Genomic DNA, 17,566 nt, shown 5'->3' on the forward strand with positions numbered 1-17,566 from the left:
CTCTCTCTCTCTCTCTCTCTCTCTCTCTCTCTCTCTCTCTCTCTCTCTCTCTCTCTCTCTCTCTCTCTCTCTCTCTCTCTCTCTCTCTCTCTGATTCTAAGCTATGGTTTTGATTCGAAAACTCGGAATCAGAATCAATGGCTTGCCTCTTCTCCACTCTCTTCTTCCATATGCCTTCGAAGGAGTTGCCGTCGGCGACGACCACCGCAAATCAGAGCTTCTGCAACTCATCAACGATGTGGTTGATGCTTCACCGATCTGGTGCGGTGGATCGCATTTTCTCAAGGAGATCAACCACTTCAAAGGCCATGAATTGTCGCCCTCGAATGCTTCGAGTTATCCATGCTCGATCGAGCATTGGGTGACATAGGCGTGCTTGTAGATCTTAGTTACGACGATGTTCTGGAGGTTGTGGATGTCGATGATTGCAGGGATAGATCTACAGGTCGATGTTCATTTTCAGTTTGGTTTTATAATTGTTGATGGAAATTATAATTGAATTCATTTGGGTGTTATGGTTGTATGGTTACTTAATGTGTGGAGGAATGAAGTTATTGCTACTGGAGGTGCTTTGGTGGTGTTAATTCACTGTTGAAGTAGACTAAGAAAGGTAAGGGAGGAAAGTAGATTTGGATCTCAGTCGACAGTAGCAGCTCTGTGGTTAACAGTAGCAGCCAGTAGCAGTACGTTTTAATAAGCAGTAGCATCAGCAGTAACAGTAGCAGCTTCCTAATAATCGGCAACAGTAGCAGAGCCTTCCAGTAGACAATAGTAGAGCCTTTGGGTCGGGAGCAGTAGCAGAGCCTTTCAATCTGGAGCAGGAGAAGGCAGTAGCAGAAGTGGAGGATAATGCAGTAACGAAGTGGAGGATAAGACAGTAGCAGAGTTAACCTTCATTGTCTAGTCTTCATTTATGTGTGTTGTTGTGTGCTGCTACTGCGTGCGCTGTTGTTGTGTGCTGCCACTGCATGCTGTTGATGTGTGTTGATACTGTGTGTGCTGTTGATATGTGCTGCTACTGCGTGAGCCACTGAAAACATGCTACTGCACTTACTGAAATTGCTACTGCACTAGCTGAACCACTAAAACCTTGCTACTACATCTGTTGGAAGTGTAGCTTTCTAGCAAAACATGCTACTACATTAGCTGAGCCACTGAAAACCTGCTACTACTTCTAGTGGGATGTTAACCTCTGCTACTACTTTCTACTGGAATGTTAACCCCTGATACTACTTCTACTTGAATTAACAGCTATTACTACTGGGGTGTTAAACTAGGGTGTTAACCGGTACCCGTGCTACTACTTCTACTAGGATGTTAACTTTTGCTACTACTTCTACTGAAATTAACTGCTACTACACTAAGTTATTAAAAACCTGTTACTATATTCCATTTACTGAAAAATCTCAAAATGAGAGACTTTTTTCTTCTAAAAGCATATTTAATTAGTGTAGAGTTAGTTTGGTAAATTAAATCATGACACATGACATGCAGAGAAAAGATTGTCCTTAATTGTTAAAAACTGTCTTTATTTGTTTAACAACAACACAAGTGAATTTATTTATATTTCAAATCCTTTTGGAGGATGTATATGTGATTTGCTATTATTTTTTTCCTTCCTCCTTCACTTCTGATCTATTGTTCAAGCATGAAACCATTAGATTAGTAAAAGCTATGAAACATGAAATACTGTTCATTACATAAATTCTACAATCATGGTTCAGAAATTATTTGACAAATCAACAAAAACATAAGCTCATGAGATATTATTTCTTTTGATTTGTCAAATTTCATCGATCACTTCCTTTTTTTTTCTCACTTCTTTTCTTTTTTCACTTCTACAAAATCCATAGGCGAGAAGAATGTAAGTAATGAAATTTGAAACCATTGTTATATATTGAGAGCAAATATGAGAAGAAGGTATTTAGACCCAAAGTCTTAAAGTTTGAGAACTTGAGAAGGGAGTGAATATTCAAGAGAGGTAGAGTTTGACGGAAGGAAGAGAAAATAACTTCATTAAAGGTCTAATTCCCTTTACCAGGAGAATGGCTTCATGAAACAAGAAGAAGCAAAGAAACAATTATCAAATTAAACTAAGAAAAAATTGCTATCGTAGAAGTTTTTTTCGTTTGAAAAATGTGATGTGAATTCCTTAAGTTGCAAGAGATTTAGGGTTGAAGAATGAGAAGAAGGGTAATTATGATATTTTATTACCTCATGATTATTCTGCAACTATTTTAGAAATCAACGTTATAAATCAATTTAAAAACAAAAAAAATAGTTATTTATCAAAATTTCTCTCAATTTTTTCCCAAACTAATCAATAATTTCTCATATTTCTGGCACTACTAGTCTCTTTCACAAGCGTCATTCTCTGCAAGCCGAGACTGAGGCTGAGAGGAAAGGATAGCAAAAATGACTTCTTGTTCTTTTCCCTTTGATTTTTGTCATCTGGGTAGTTAAAGGTCCAAAACTACAATACCCAAATTCCTAAACCCCCTTTTCACTTGTTCTTGGCCCCAAAATGGAGTCTTTCGTCTTCTACCTTCCTGAACCTGAAATGCATGTTCATAAAGACTAAAACTTTCGCTTGGTATGCTCCCAAAATCAAATGGGTTTTACGATTCTTCTTAGCTTATGTCTTTTTTGCACAATTTCGTTTATGAGTGTTTCTGGGTTAATATGCATTTTTTCCATTTGATAGAGCTTGAAGGAATTTCTTTCTGTGTTTCTGGACTGAAAGCTACCGGAAGTGAGTAGCTTTTTATCTGTTTTCAATTCTTTTTCCTTTCACTAAGTTCATTTTGCTTTGTTATTCAGCTCTAGGGTAAAGTCGAGTTCTGAGTTTATGCTTGATATATATGAAAATGTCTAGTGGTTTTCATTGTTTAATTTTATATCTTTTTTTGTTCTGTTTTTAGTTTGGTTATCGATTGGAGCATGCCTGACAATTGACCTAATGTAGGCAAGTTATGATATTTTCTTTGTCACCAAATAGCTTCAATTTTAAAATACTTATCCTATTTGTTGTACCAGTGATAGAGCATCTTCGGCATGTTTAAACTTCTAGGAACTTACATTTCGTACACAGACTCAATGCACATGAGTGTTTTTCTTATCCTACCAGATGAGACCTGGCATCCATGCTAGCTTGTGTTCTCGGATTTATTTGAATTTAGAAGATATATTGGTATCTTTATATAGAATCAATTAAATCAATTGAAAGGCAAGTGGAGCGTTGTTGAGAAGATTGATAAGTTGCTGTCCATTTACTGCTCAGCAAGGATATTTGTTAAACTCTATAATCTCATTGAATGCATCACCCGAGTGTTTTACAGTTGATGAAAACTTCTCACTCTTTTACATTTTGAGTCTTATGTAGTGTATGCTTAAGCTCTGCTTGTACATTGAGCCATTAATGCCACGTACTTTTTTTTTTTGGTAGTTATGTTGTGAAGTTTCCTGTATCTTTTCTACTAGTTGATTTTATGTTGTATCTCTTTTTAGGTTTACCAGGGTAGCATATTCTCATCAGACCTTAATCTCCTGATTGTGAACATAGAAAAGAAGTCAAAGCGACAAGTTTACTTGAAATTTACAATCTATATGGCTGATACATCCAACAGCATTAGCTTGAAAGCCATGGTGGACAAAGCTAGTAACCAAATTATCTTTGTGGAGTCTGATAGTGATTTCATTGATGTTATCTTTAGTTTCTTAACAATACCCATGGGAAACCTTATCAGGCTGGCCCCGAATCAATCAATATTGGGCATTGGTTGCATGAATAAGTTGTATTCAAGTGTTAAGAATATGGATGTGAAGCATTTACAAACTGAAGCCTGTAAAGACATGTTGCTATCTCCCCGGAGTGTGGCTGAGTCTCAATGCAAGAACCTCAAAGTGAAGATTGACAAGGATGAGGCTACACAGTTCTTTATGTGCTCACATAACAGAGTTGATTGCAAGTTAAGTTATTGCAAATTTGATTCTTGTGCTAGTTGTGGAGGAAGCATAAATAAGGAGAAAAATCTTCTAGTGACTGATGGAGGTGTGTTTGTGAAAGGACTATCCAGGCTCATAATTAGTGATGATTTAAAAGTGATTCCACCATTAACTGCAGCAGGCCTGCCTCTTTGTGCAAAGTTTGGAGTCATGGATGGGAATGCTACTGAGGAGGTGACGATCAATGTGGGAGTTGATGAGGTAATTGAAGTATGAGCTTTCTATATATCTATATATATATATATATATTTTAAAACTATATCAGTGATTTCTGATCTACACTCTTTTTATAGGTTCTGAATTTGCTTATGCGCTCAATAGCATCAAAGACACCTTTGACAGAATCTCTGCTGAAGAGTAAACCAAGACTAAAATTTTGCAATAAAAATCAAAGAATACATACCGAACCTCAAATGGCAAAAGACAATACACTTTCTGAAGGAACCATTTCTATCAGGCCTATAGTGAGCAAATCAAAGAAGATGGTTTGTTACGCGGAAGCAGGGGAGGGTTTTGTTAATTTGCTCTTAAGTTTCTTAAATATTCCGCTGGGGTTTATTGTTAAACACATGGGTAATTGCTCATCGCAAGGATGCATTGATCAGTTGTACAAGAGTGTCCAGGATCTTGATGATCAGTATATATTGTCAAGCTACCACAAAGAAATGCTACTCACTCCTAAACTTGTCCCTGGGTTTTGCTATGAGAACCATCTATTAGGCACTGAGGAAGCCACATATTATTATGCTGGTTCAACAGGTTTTCTGTCTACTGATAAGGCCCTTCTTGCTACTCGAACTGCCCAAGCTACTAAATCTATCAGGTCATACTGCAGTCAAGAAAGTGCGCTCACTTCAATAAGGCCAATTGCTGTTAGGGATCCCAAAGCCAACCATCACGAACATAAAAGTGCTCAAGCTCAAGGGTATTTGAAAGGACCAGCAATGTTCACAGTGACTGACGATTTGGACATAAGACCTGTATCTCTAATCCTTGGCCTGTCTCTTCTGAACAAATTGGAGGTACCTTTGACTGACATTGAAGTGCAAACAGTGCAGGTGCACAAAGAGGAGGTGAGTTATTGTTCAGAATTTTCTATTAACTCTTTATTATAACATTAGAATTTCATATCAAATTGATGTACCAACCTCCTTTATTGCATGAGTTACTGTGACTTCAACTTGACTGCTCATCTATTTATCTAGGCTGATGCTTTTGTTGAGTGAAACTTGTGACACAAGACTCTTTAATTATAATGTGAAATTGTGAAAATGCACACTAATCTTATACAACTGTGTTACGCTCAAATGTCAGATGATTGCTCTTTTGTGGACTTAAAGATGCATGACTTCCTTTCAAAGTATGCAAGTTGTTTAGAATGCTTCTATTTGGGTTTCCATCTCCAACTAGAACGATATTTCTAGGAGTTAGATGAATATCTGTCTAGGTAGAAGGGAGAAAAATGTTTGAAAGAGCCACGAAAGTTAGTTTGGGTCTTCAACAGAAGTATTGTGATGGGGTTTCTGGTCCAATTTGTTTTGACTAAGTATTTGTTTTCTATTGCAGGCCTTGCATCTTCTGGTAGCTTCTTTTCTTGGTGACTCTGCTCTAACTGATACCTTCGTTAGGAAGCCAGAGCAAAACAAAAGGATTAAGCAAGAACAGTGATGCAGATGGAATTTAGGGAGCCAGAGGAAAAACAACATATAGCAAGTATAACCTAGTCGGCTGCATTTTGGTGTTAGAATACTTCCATGGTTGGTCTTATTGCTCTTATGTATATGTAGTTGCTATATGACCTGCATGGTGGGAAGTACTATTCTGTCCTCCCTAGCATACTTGCATTCTGGGTTGTTGATGAATTCCTGGAAGTACTATTCTCTGTCCACTCGTGTTATCCTTGATGAAACTAGCGATTCGCGGAAAATTCCCAGAATAGTTTATTCAACTCATTTTGAAGAAGATTAAACATCTTACGACTTTCCTGTTAATAATATATGGAGCTCTGACAAAAATGATACAGCAATGTGCTATTGGCGTAGTTATATTGTCGACTTCATAGCTTAGGGTTTCTAGTTTCTAGCACAATAGCGGACACTCGCCTAGTCGCCTTACATCTTGACACAGTCCAAGACATTGTTATTTGCCTGATGTCCTCCTTTTGCATACGCCAACAGGCTCAAATGTTACCTTCTCCAAGGGAAGAACTTAATATGGAGGCAGCACGACTTATGAGTTATGGTCATAATCACCTACTTGATTGGTGACAAGGTCATCGTCTTCTTCACTGTGAGGCATTTAAGTTGGGGAAAAGGCCTTTCACGAAAATGTATATATTTTTTTTTGGAGAAATTATGAAAATGTATATGATCACTCTAGAAGTTGAAAAAGCTTGATCATGCATGCATTTTGAAATCACGTGGACTAGTTCCGTTCATGATCAGGTTCATGAATTTCTCTTCGTCTTCCATCTTGATTGAAATTAGCTATAATAATTGCAAGTTATGAACCACAATGAAATTTATTGTTTATTTTCTTATTCCAATGAAACAACTATATATAAATTAGTCACAACTCATAAGTTCATAACCAGAAACAAAAATATTTTCTAGAGTTCTTAAGGAGAAGCAAAGATGGAAAGAGCCTCTGAGACGCTGTCGAATAGCGTCGAAGAAGATATCCAAGTGTCGAAGGAGAAGGAACTTGATCTGTTGAAGAAGATGGACCAAATTGTGAAAGAGATCAAACAGCACATAATTGGCAAAGAGGTCAAAGCTGCAAAAGAGAAGAGGCCCAAGACTCTCATAGAAGCAAAGGCATACATGTCTGAATGGTGTGATGCTAGAGGGAAGCAAGGAACTGATGACCTTCTCATTAAGTGTTTGGCCCTTGCTTATCTGAAGAACCCTCATCTCAATGACGAGACCTACGAGTGGATACTGTGGACATGGGAAATGAAAGAGAGCCTTAAGGTTGAGAAGATGACATCTGAAGAGCTGTTGGGTGCATATGAGAAGGTGTTGAAGCAGAAGATGTTAGCAGAGTTGAACTTAGGCGTAAAAGAAAATTATGAGAAGGAAACAGTTAATGGCGATGATGAACCTGGTTTAGTGGCTGATCTCCTCCAAGGCCTTAATCTTAGCATGGATGACAATAACAAAATGTTCAAGCCGGGCAATACTCGTGTCAAGAAAGAGAAGAAGTTGGTTGATGTTTATGCTGATACAAATGTATCTCTTAACTTGGAGGAAGGAAGGCCTAAGAGGACAACCAGAGGTCAAGCCCCAAGTTACCTGCGAGATTTTGTTAAGAAATAGAGTTATTTGTCTGATGTTTTGCTTTTCAATTGCATGCTATTTCAGTTGCTTCTTAATTTGAAGTAGTACTTTTGTCAATCTGTAGTTGTATGAAATAAAACAAAACAGCTACAGATGACATTAATTGATCAAAATCCTATTTACTGCCCAAATTCTACTACGTACCTTGAAGGCCTTAAACTGCAATGAGTCTCATCTAATCTCAGAAATGAGGCATGCATTTTTTTTTTTTATTACTGAAATGAGGTATGCATTTTTCATCGCTAGGATTTTCCATTCATGATTGTGATTTGTCAATCATGCACCAAAAGTTTGTTTATTTAAATACAGTCGTATTCCATTCAAAATTAGGAAAATATATTTCCTACATTGTTCTTTTCGTTTTTCATTCCATGTTTCACTGGTATTTGTTTTCCGGATCCCCTTCTGTTGCGGACTGCATAGTTGCGGACTGCTTGCGGACTTTTAAAACCAGCCATTGGATTGCATGAACGATGCAGACCTTCTCCTTCTCTTTATTTGTCGTCGTCATCTGCACTCATATAAACCAAACGACCTTCTCACTTTTACTTCTCCCGCAAACCCGCCAAAAGTTCTCCCGCGCAGACCTCCTTTATCTCTGGACTCTTCTCATTCCAAAGGACCAGAAACTTATTTCAATCTTCTCTCTCTTTCTCTCACACCCCTGCGTCTAAGCAACAGAGTTCCCTCTCCAGGTAAGAAATTATGAATCTCTTTCATCAATTAGAATTGTCTGTGAGATAAACTCAAACCTTATTAACCAAGCCAAGGCTGTTGTTTTGGATCAGATTTTAAGGAAGTTGTTTCTAGGAATATGCTCGCTTTCAAGAAGTCCAACAAACAGATAAAAAGAACTATATAGATATCCTTGCAAGATAATTAGCTCTACATTCCGTTACAAAATGAAGCATTTCATGTTCAACTACAACCACTTCACCTTCTAATCTAATTGAGAAACCAAATCTTGCAATCAAAAGAGTGAGCACTTAATCAATTACAAGTTACTGACTATTAAGAGTTGGACACTTTTGTTTATTATGTCCAACCTGTTTACAGATGCTGCATTGACGGCCTTTTTTGGCCATTGCCTTCTCTTTTCCTCCTTTTAACCTTTTACCACAGCCTTTTGCCCTTACTGGAAGTGGATCATTCAACTGTTGTGGGTGACAATGAACAACATTTTGATCGGTCTCATGGCCTTCAGCTGTATTAGTAATTACATTTCCATCACAGCCTCCACAAGAATCAACAGTAACATTTTCTTCACTACCTCTAACAGTGGTACTACTATCAACCACAAACTTTATCTTTTTCCTCATGCTTTCAAAAGTCTGCAACTATGGTTTTAAAAGTCCGCAAGCAGTCTGCAACTATGCGGTCTTTAAAACCAGCCATTGGATTGCATGAACGATGCAGACCTTCTCCTTCTCTTTATTTGTCGTCGTCATCTTCACTCATATAAACCAAACGACCTTCTCACTTTTACTTCTCCCGCAAACCCGCCAAAAGTTCTCCCGCGCAGACCTCCTTTATCTCTGGACTCTTCTCATTCCAAAGGACCAGAAACTTATTTCAATCTTCTCTCTCTTTCTCTCACACCCCTGCGTCGAAGCAACAGAGTTCCCTCTCCAAGTAAGAAATTATGAATCTCTTTCATCAATTTTTCTTTGTTCTTATGTTGTTCTTGAATCTTGAGTTCGTGACATAATCTTATGGCTGTATCTTTCCCCTACACCTTTGTGCCTTATTGGGTTTTTGAAACTCTAATTGTTTATTTGGATCTGAATAACTATTATTGAATATATGGATCAATGTGAAATTGGCTGATTTTGTTAATTTATTATTCAGAGCCATACCCTTTCCTTTTGTTGTTGAAATGGATGACGATGTTGAAACTGGAAATCCTTATGTTGCATTCGTGGTGGATGCAAATGGAAATGATTATAGCTGTGTTTACACCCCTGAAGTAGCAGAGGAATACATACCAAAAGTTGACCAGATATTTGAGTCTTTACAAGAAGTATATGACTTCTATAACAACTATGCAAAGATGGCAGGTTTTGGTATTCGAAGTCATTCTCAGAAAAAATGTAAAGGTTCAGAAGACATCTCTAGGAAAGAGTATGTGTGTTACAAACAAGGGAAGTTTGAGAAAAAAATGGATGTTGAAAGCAAAAGAAGTCGAGGGCTAGTACGATGTGGATGTCAGGCTAGAATTGCAGTTTTACAAGTTGGACAGAGTACAATGTACAGAATTTCAAACTTTGTGGAGGAGCACAACCATCTCTTGTCACTCCCTGAAGAAGTACATCAGTTGAGATCACACTGCAAGATGTCTGAAGCTAAAAAGATATTGTCACAACAGCTTGGGTTGGTTAATATACCCCCACATAAACAATTTAGTATCTTGGAGGTGCAAGCGGGAGGGATACAAAACATTGGTTGTACAAAGACAGATTTATACAACTATGCAAGAGATTTGCGGAGAGAATACAAGGGTCATGATGCAAAGATGCTGAATGAGTATTTTCATGGTGATCAATCAAAAGATGATTCCTTTGTTTTTAAGATGGAGGCAGATGATGATGATAGACTTGCATAGTGCTTTTGGACAGATTCAAAGTCAAGACGTGCTTACAAGTTTTATGGTGATGCGGTCGTATTTGATACCACATATAACACTAATCGGTATGGTATGATCTTCGCGCCACTGTTAGGGGTAAATAACCATGGGCAAACAATTGTATTTGGTTGTGGTTTCTTAAACAATGAGACCACTGAGTCATTCATTTGGTTGTTTGAGCAGTTTAAAAAAGCTATGCCAGCTGGTCCACCAAAAATTATTATTACTGATCAAGATCCTGCAATTGGAAAGGTCATTTCTCAAATGTTTCCAGGTTCGTTTCACCGATATTGTATATGGCATATTATGAACAAATTTTCTGAGAAAATAGGTGCTTCTGTTCATCAAGATTCTCTTAGTGAACTTAAGAAGTGTGTATGGGATTCAGACACCAAAGAAGAGTTTGATGCACGGTGGATAGAGGTGATCGATAAAGGTAAATTGAACAACAATGAGTGGTTCTCTTCAGTTTACGAAATGCGTTCAAGATGGGTGCCAGCATATGTGAAACATGTATTCTCAGCAGGAATGTCGGCGAGCTCACGAGCTGAAGGTGACCATGCATTTTTCAAAACTTATGTTTCAAAAGATAATACTTTAATGGACTTCATACTACGGTTTAATAGGGGGCTTGCTCACCAACGTCATGAAGAGTTAATTGCTAACCATGTTGATGTCAACCAAAGACCTGTGTTCAAAACCCCAATGATGATGGAAAGGCAAACGGCGGAGATTTATACTCACAGAATTTTCAAGAAATTTCAACTTCAGTTATGGTTATTTTGGGGATGTGTACTTCAAGTTACAATTGATAATGACAGTGTGTGTGTGTTTACAAGGCAACAGAAAGGAGAAAAGATGGAAGTTTGAAGGTACGAGAAGTAACATTTGACAAGGTTGTTGATAAGGTTGCATGTAGTTGCAAAAAAATTGAGTTTGAAGGAATCTTGTGCAGGCATATATTGGCATATATGAAATGGAAACAAATTGAGTATTTGCCTGATCAATACATTCTAAAAAGGAGGACCAGAACAACTAGTTCAGATTTGGTGGTTGAAGAGCATGATAAGTATATATGTGATTTTGGTGATGATTCATTGCTAATGAGGCAAACAATATTGTCCAAAGTTGCTGCTGAGCTGATTGACGGGGCATTGGTATCTAAAGAGGCATGCAAACTCTTGGAAGAGAATTTTGAAAGCATGAGGAAAAAGATAAAGTTTGTGGTTGATAGTAGTACCACTGTTAGAGGTAGTGAAGAAAATGTTACTGTTGATTCTTGTGGAGGCTGTGATGGAAATGTAATTACTAATACAGCTGAAGGCCATGAGACCGATCAAAATGTTGTTCATTGTCACCCACAACAGTTGAATGATCCACTTCCAGTAAGGGCAAAAGGCTGTGGTAAAAGGTTAAAAGGAGGAAAAGAGAAGGCAATGGCCAAAAAAGGCCGTCAATGCAGCATCTGTAAACAGGTTGGACATAATAAACAAAAGTGTCCAACTCTTAATAGTCAGTAACTTGTAATTGATTAAGTGCTCACTCTTTTGATTGCAAGATTTGGTTTCTCAATTAGATTAGAAGGTGAAGTGGTTGTAGTTGAACATGAAATGCTTCATTTTGTAACGGAATGTAGAGCTAATTATCTTGCAAGGATATCTATATAGTTCTTTTTATCTGTTTGTTGGACTTCTTGAAAGCGAGCATATTCCTAGAAACAACTTCCTTAAAATCTGATCCAAAACAACAGCCTTGGCTTGGTTAATAAGGTTTGAGTTTATCTCACAGACAATTCTAATTGATGAAAGAGATTCATAATTTCTTACCTAGAGAGGGAACTCTGTTGCTTAGACGCAGGGGTGTGAGAGAAAGAGAGAGAAGATTGAAATAAGTTTCTGGTCCTTTGGAATGAGAAGAGTCCAGAGATAAAGGAGGTCTGCGCGGGAGAACTTTTGGCGGGTTTGCGGGAGAAGTAAAAGTGAGAAGGTCGTTTGGTTTATATGAGTGCAGATGACGACGACAAATAAAGAGAAGGAGAAGGTCTGCATCGTTCATGCAATCCAATGGCTGGTTTTAAAAGTCCGCAAGCAGTCCGCAACTATGCGGTCCGCAGCAGAAGGGGATCCTCATGGTGGTTTCTTCTTCTTCTCGAAATAGATGTTCCAATGTGACAATGAAAGCTGAGTCCTATGCAATTTGACATATATAGGAGCAACTCTATATTCTTGTGAGACTTTTAATAAGTACAAGTACAACACAAGTGACAGTGTTGGACTCTCAATTCCGTGTAGTTAACTTTCATTCTGGAGAATTTTTGCCTAGCAGGGATGGAAAAGGAGGTTATTATACCATTTCAATCTTCATTACAGCATTATTTACGCCAGTTAGTTACTCAATATAAATCCAAATTTAGGCCAGTTCTCATTGATTTTCGTCGAATGCGAAACCCTGCTTCTGTGGAACTTATCAAGTCCATAAAAAACTTCATTGAATCATTCTCCCTAAACACCTCAAACCCTCAAGAAGATGCCAAAACCGTTCAAGAGTTCTACAAGAATGCAGAAAACTCTATCAGAAGTCATAAGCTGTGGGCAGATCAGGATGTCGATTCTGCAATGGAGGGTTTAGAGAAATATGTCATGACAAAACTGTTCTCCCAAACATTTTCCTCTCCAGAGGATGCAAAGATTGACCGTGAAATTTCGCAGAAAATGCGCTTGTTGCTGACTTTCTTAAAGCCTGAGCACTTGGATATTTCAGAAGTTCTATGGAATGAAGCTTCATTATATCATGCAATAAAGGAATTGCAGAGAATCAAAGCTTTCAAGGCTCCTCGTTCCAAGCTTCTATGTGTTATGAACAGTTGCAAGGTCATTTACAATTTATTGCTGAGTTCTGCATCAAAGTCACAAGCTCCTGTAATTTTAGGAGCAGATGAATTTCTTCCTGTTCTTATATATGTTGTGATTATGGCCAATCCTCCTCAGTTGCATTCCAACCTCAAATTCATCGAGTTATATCGGAGAGAGGCAAAACTTGTGTCTGAAGCAGCCTGTTGCCTCACCCATCTTGTCTCAGCCAAAACATTTATATCTGAGTTGGATGCTAAATCTCTTTCTATCGATGAAGCTGAATTTGAAGAGAGCATGGAAGCAGCAAGGTTGAATGATATTTGTGTCCACACGCCACTTTTAAGTGGTAAAACATGTTCTCGTTGCAAGAAACCTCAGAATTCGAAGTTCTTTTTAAAAGAACTAGCTACACTAGTGTAATTTCTTTATTTTCAAAGCTTGGAGTACTTGTGAGTTTTGATCGATGGGAATACCGGAAGTGTTGTGGCTCACACTAATGTGTCTATAGTTAATCTTGATTTGTCTACTACATACATTAGGCTGGGCATGAAACACAAACCTAAAAAAAAACCCGACAAAACCAATCCGGACTGGCCCGGCCGGGTCGGGTTTTTTTACGATCCTAGCTCTTTATTTTGCCGGTTTGGTCCGAGCCCAATAACTGCTGGCCCGGTCCCGGTCCAAGAAATATAGAAAACGTTAAGGCCCGAAAGCCTGACTTATACCTGTCTTATACAATTATTGAATAATTAAAGTAATCCTACATTAATAACATAGGCTAAACCACACAAAATCACAATCCGTAAAACTAAAAAACTAAATGAGTCATCTGACCCAACTCTCAAACTCGATCTCATGATGAGATTCCCATCCGCGAAGAATCAGAACTGCGTGTATACGTCTCTGCCTTTCTACACCGGCCTCTACCTCTGTCTCTCTATATTAGAAGTATTGGAGAAGAATAGATCCCACATCAGAAAAGTGATAAATAAAATATAACTTATATGTGGATAGATCTTATCCAATTGTACCAAGGCCTTTTGATTAAAACCCAACACCTTAAAGGTGGTTAAGTTGGGACAATATCGGTACAATGTGATCCACGGGCCACGCTTGTCGCTGTGTAACATGGTATCAGAGCGGGTTCCTCTCCAATTATTTCTCCAATTCTCATGGGCCCGATTTGGGTTCATTCTCTCGTCCAGTCCAGGATTCTATTCTCTCGCCCGGTTCCGGCTTCTTGTCTCACCATCAGAATGTTCCGATTGGATTGTCACCAAGTGTCCCTTGGTTCGTTCCGTCCCGATTCATTCCACGTGCGGACCTTGAGTCAGGTTGCACGTGAGGGGGCGTATTAGAAGTATTGGAGAGGAATAGATCCCACATCAGAAAAGTGACAAATAAAATATAACTTATATGTGGATGGATCTTATCCAATTGTACCGAGGTCTTTTGATTAAAACCCAACACCTTAAGGTGGTTAAGTTGGGACAGTATCGGTACAATGTGATCCACGGGCCACGCTTGTCGTTGTTTGACACTCTACGTCGTCTCATATGTCTCGCCATCGACACCTCACCATCATCCGCCTCCGACCACAATCATCAAGTCACCCACCGCCTCGAGTACGATTTCAAATCTCTCATTCCCTCTCCTCTTCAGTTTTCTAAAGCCCATCTTGGCTTCCATCTCCTTATTGTGTGAAGTTTGTGATCTTCGATTTCTATTGTGCTTAGAGTTTGAAAAAAAATCTGGTTGAATTTTGATCATCAAAGTTGCGAGGAAGGACAGGGAAAGTTGATCGAATCTGAAGAAGGAACAGTTGGCTAGATCTTTCAATCAATTGAAGAAGGAGAGTTGGCCGGATTTTTCAATCAGTCAGATCCTTGAAGATCGACTGGTTCACTGAGATGGTGACCTTTCAGTTGTTGCATGTCCAGTCATGCTTCATCGGGGCCAGATGCGATGAACGGGAAAAAAGCCTGAAAAACCAGCAATGCAGACCCAGTTTCTGTTGGTCCTGGCTTTTGTCGGTCTTGAAAATTCTTACGGCTAAGACCGGCTCGTCTGCACACCTTCCGATCCGGGCCCGAGCCTTGATATTTGGGTGCCGGTTTGGGACCGTGCTCAGCCTTACATTATCCTCAAAGGAAAATTGCTATATAGTCTTAAGGCTATAGCACACGAGTTGGTTCAGGTTCATGTTATTATTCCATAAGTGATGTGCTTAATCTTGATTAGTGATTACTTGATTTAACTTTTTTTCTTTTTCACTAGGCCCCATTACATGGACTCTCAACAAATTGAAGTGACTTAGACAACCAAATAGTAATGTCTCGAATTCAAGTGACTTATAGTAGGTGTTTGTTTGAATACATGTACTTTGTAGAGATTCTTGATAATATTTCGGGACTTCATTATAACCAGGAGTTCAGGTTTTATGTCCACCCTTGTATTCAACAGTTTTATTAATGAAGACTTGAGGACAACCGCACCAGTCTTTTATTTTTATTTTTTAAAAGTAATGTCTCATGGTAATACATTTTGAATATTAAATAGAAAAAAGTAAAAGGTTCACATCATAGTAATGGCGGTTGAGAGTTAATTAGGAAATAAAGAAAGTACGAAAGGATCTTTTAAGATTCCCAAGAAATTCTTTGATTTCTTCTGAAAGCTATGCATCTGCTTCTCATGTTCCGTAAATAGCCTATCAAAGTAAGGAACCATGACATATATGTTTGGAATATGTTCCATTTTGAGAGAGTTGAAAAAGCCTAAATGTCTTTCTGGATATTCCTCAACGTCCTAGCTATTCATAGAAAGTGGAAGGGAGGAAATAGTTATTACTTTACAATTTTGTCACGATTTCATTTTTGAATTCATATGATGAAACTATTATTTCCAAGGGAACTAGGGATGTAAATATGTAATAATATTAGAAAATTCCCATAAACCCAAACACTCTTAGAGTGTTATTCCCACTAACAAAATTTTCAGTATTTTTCATATTTTTGTTGTCTAAAATACCCCTCCCTCAACATCTCTTCAAGCGATTCTCTTCTCTCTTGTATCGAAACTTTCATATCTAATCCTCTCTCTCTCTCTCTCTCTCTCTCTCTCTCTCTCTCTCTCTCTCTCTCTCTCTCTCTCTCTCTCTCTCTCTCTCTCTCTCTCTCTCTCTCTCTCTCTTGTGGTTGGCGACGTCAAAGTACCCGACGAGGGAGACCAGTCCTCATTCTGGCGAAGCTTTTTATCGAGGTAGCAGCCTTGGTGATGACAACGGCATCAAAGACGTGGAGGAAGAAGCAGCGATGAGGCTCGATGCGGTGGCAACGGGAGAGGAAGACTTGGCGAGCTAGGCAGCGGTGCTTTGTGTTAAAATTGCCTTCCAAGCTAATGTCTTCGGCGTACATGTCGCCGTCTAAACCGATTTCGCCTGCAGTGGAGAAGTGTGTGTTTAAGGAGATGTATAGCGTGAGCAGTAGCGGTGCCAGGATTTGAATCAATGTGCATACAAAATGACATCTCAAAGAGTATTTATGTTTAATATAGAGGTCAGACTTATGGTGTCGATGTACAATTAATTGATGTCTATTATAATGTAAATTTTTTGTTTTATTTTCCGGGCAAAATGAAATTTTTATCTTGGGATAGAATCTATTGAGGGCAATAGATGTTTATACGGTGTCTATCGGGGGCAACAGGCGGTCTATTTGGGGCAACAAAGGTTGTTCTACTGCCCCCAATAGACCTCATACTGCCCCGAATAGACCCCCAACTGCCCCAAATAGACCCTCGACAGACCACATATTACCTCAAAAAGACCCCCAATGGACCCTCTGACAGACCCTCTATTGCCTCCAACAGACTCCTACTGCCCCCAATAGACCCTCTTACTGCTCCCAATAGACGCTCTAATAGACCCCTTATGGCACCCAATAGACACTCTACTGCCCACAGTAGACCCTCCTATTTCCCCCAATAGATTCTCCAACAGACCTTCTATTGCCCCCAATAGATCCTCTGATAGACTCTCTATTGCCCCTAATAGACCTCATACTGTCCCAAATAGACCCACTATCTCAGGAGTCTGGTCAACGATCGTCTGAGTTTGATTAATGGTCACCATAATCTTGTTAACGTCATCAACCGTGAGAATCCAGTCATAGAATTTTATTTCATAATAGACTTTTATAATTGTATATTGTAGTTTATTTAATTTATCAAGGGTATAATTGTCTTTTTGTTTTGTAAGTTGGTTCTTGGCCTCTTGGGAATAGGGATGGCAATAATCCCTAGCGGGTAGGGTACCCACGGGTATTCGACCCTAACGGGGAAGATATACAGGTATAAACGGATAACGGGGATGGAGTTCCCCAGTATTCGGATTCTTAAATCGGGTACGGGGCGAGTATGGTATTTTGATATTCGTCCCCATCCCCACCCATTAAAGATGAAAATATTATTATATATAATTATATAATTTATTATTATATATATATATTTATATATAATTTATAAATAAATATTTATGTAAAAAAATTTGTGATTCTCTTAATAAACATTTAATGGATTTTCCTTTTTATTATATATATATTGTTATTCTTTTAATGAAATTTACCGGTATTGTTCTGTTTTAACCAAGACTTGTATTTATTTTTATTGGAATGAAACTTATTTATTTTGGTATTTGATTTTAATTTCATACTTTTATATAATTGTATTTCATATTTAAAAAAAAAAATTAA

At 38.3% G+C, this 17,566-nt stretch overlaps 3 protein-coding genes across 3 annotated transcripts in view; all 3 read left to right on the top strand.

Annotated features, from left to right (window-relative positions):
• The window catches only part of LOC101291415, a 9,956-nt gene extending 4,193 nt beyond the window's left edge, over positions 1–5,763 (top strand). Inside the window, exons 5-7 of the mRNA XM_004295677.1 lie at positions 3,508–4,206; positions 4,299–5,078; positions 5,572–5,763. Coding sequence (XP_004295725.1) covers positions 3,508–4,206; positions 4,299–5,078; positions 5,572–5,673 — 1,581 coding nt within the window. The 3' untranslated portion in view covers positions 5,674–5,763. The remainder of the gene's footprint in view (positions 1–3,507; positions 4,207–4,298; positions 5,079–5,571) is intronic.
• A 4,398-nt stretch (positions 5,764–10,161) lies between these two features.
• On the top strand, positions 10,162–11,486 carry LOC101291708. The gene is made up of 3 exons (XM_004295678.1): positions 10,162–10,240; positions 10,355–10,685; positions 10,922–11,486. Exons 1-3 carry the CDS (start codon positions 10,162–10,164, stop codon positions 11,484–11,486), a joined length of 975 nt encoding a protein of 324 aa, XP_004295726.1.
• Positions 11,487–12,404: 918 nt separating this feature from the next.
• On the top strand, positions 12,405–13,238 carry LOC101292002 (vacuolar protein sorting-associated protein 9A-like). The gene has a single exon (XM_004295679.1). It carries the CDS (start codon positions 12,405–12,407, stop codon positions 13,236–13,238), a length of 834 nt encoding a protein of 277 aa, XP_004295727.1.
• Positions 13,239–17,566: the final 4,328 nt, after the last annotated feature.

This window comes from Fragaria vesca, linkage group LG3, assembly GCF_000184155.1.
Source record: "Fragaria vesca subsp. vesca linkage group LG3, FraVesHawaii_1.0, whole genome shotgun sequence".
Classification (NCBI taxonomy): Eukaryota; Viridiplantae; Streptophyta; class Magnoliopsida; order Rosales; family Rosaceae; genus Fragaria; species Fragaria vesca.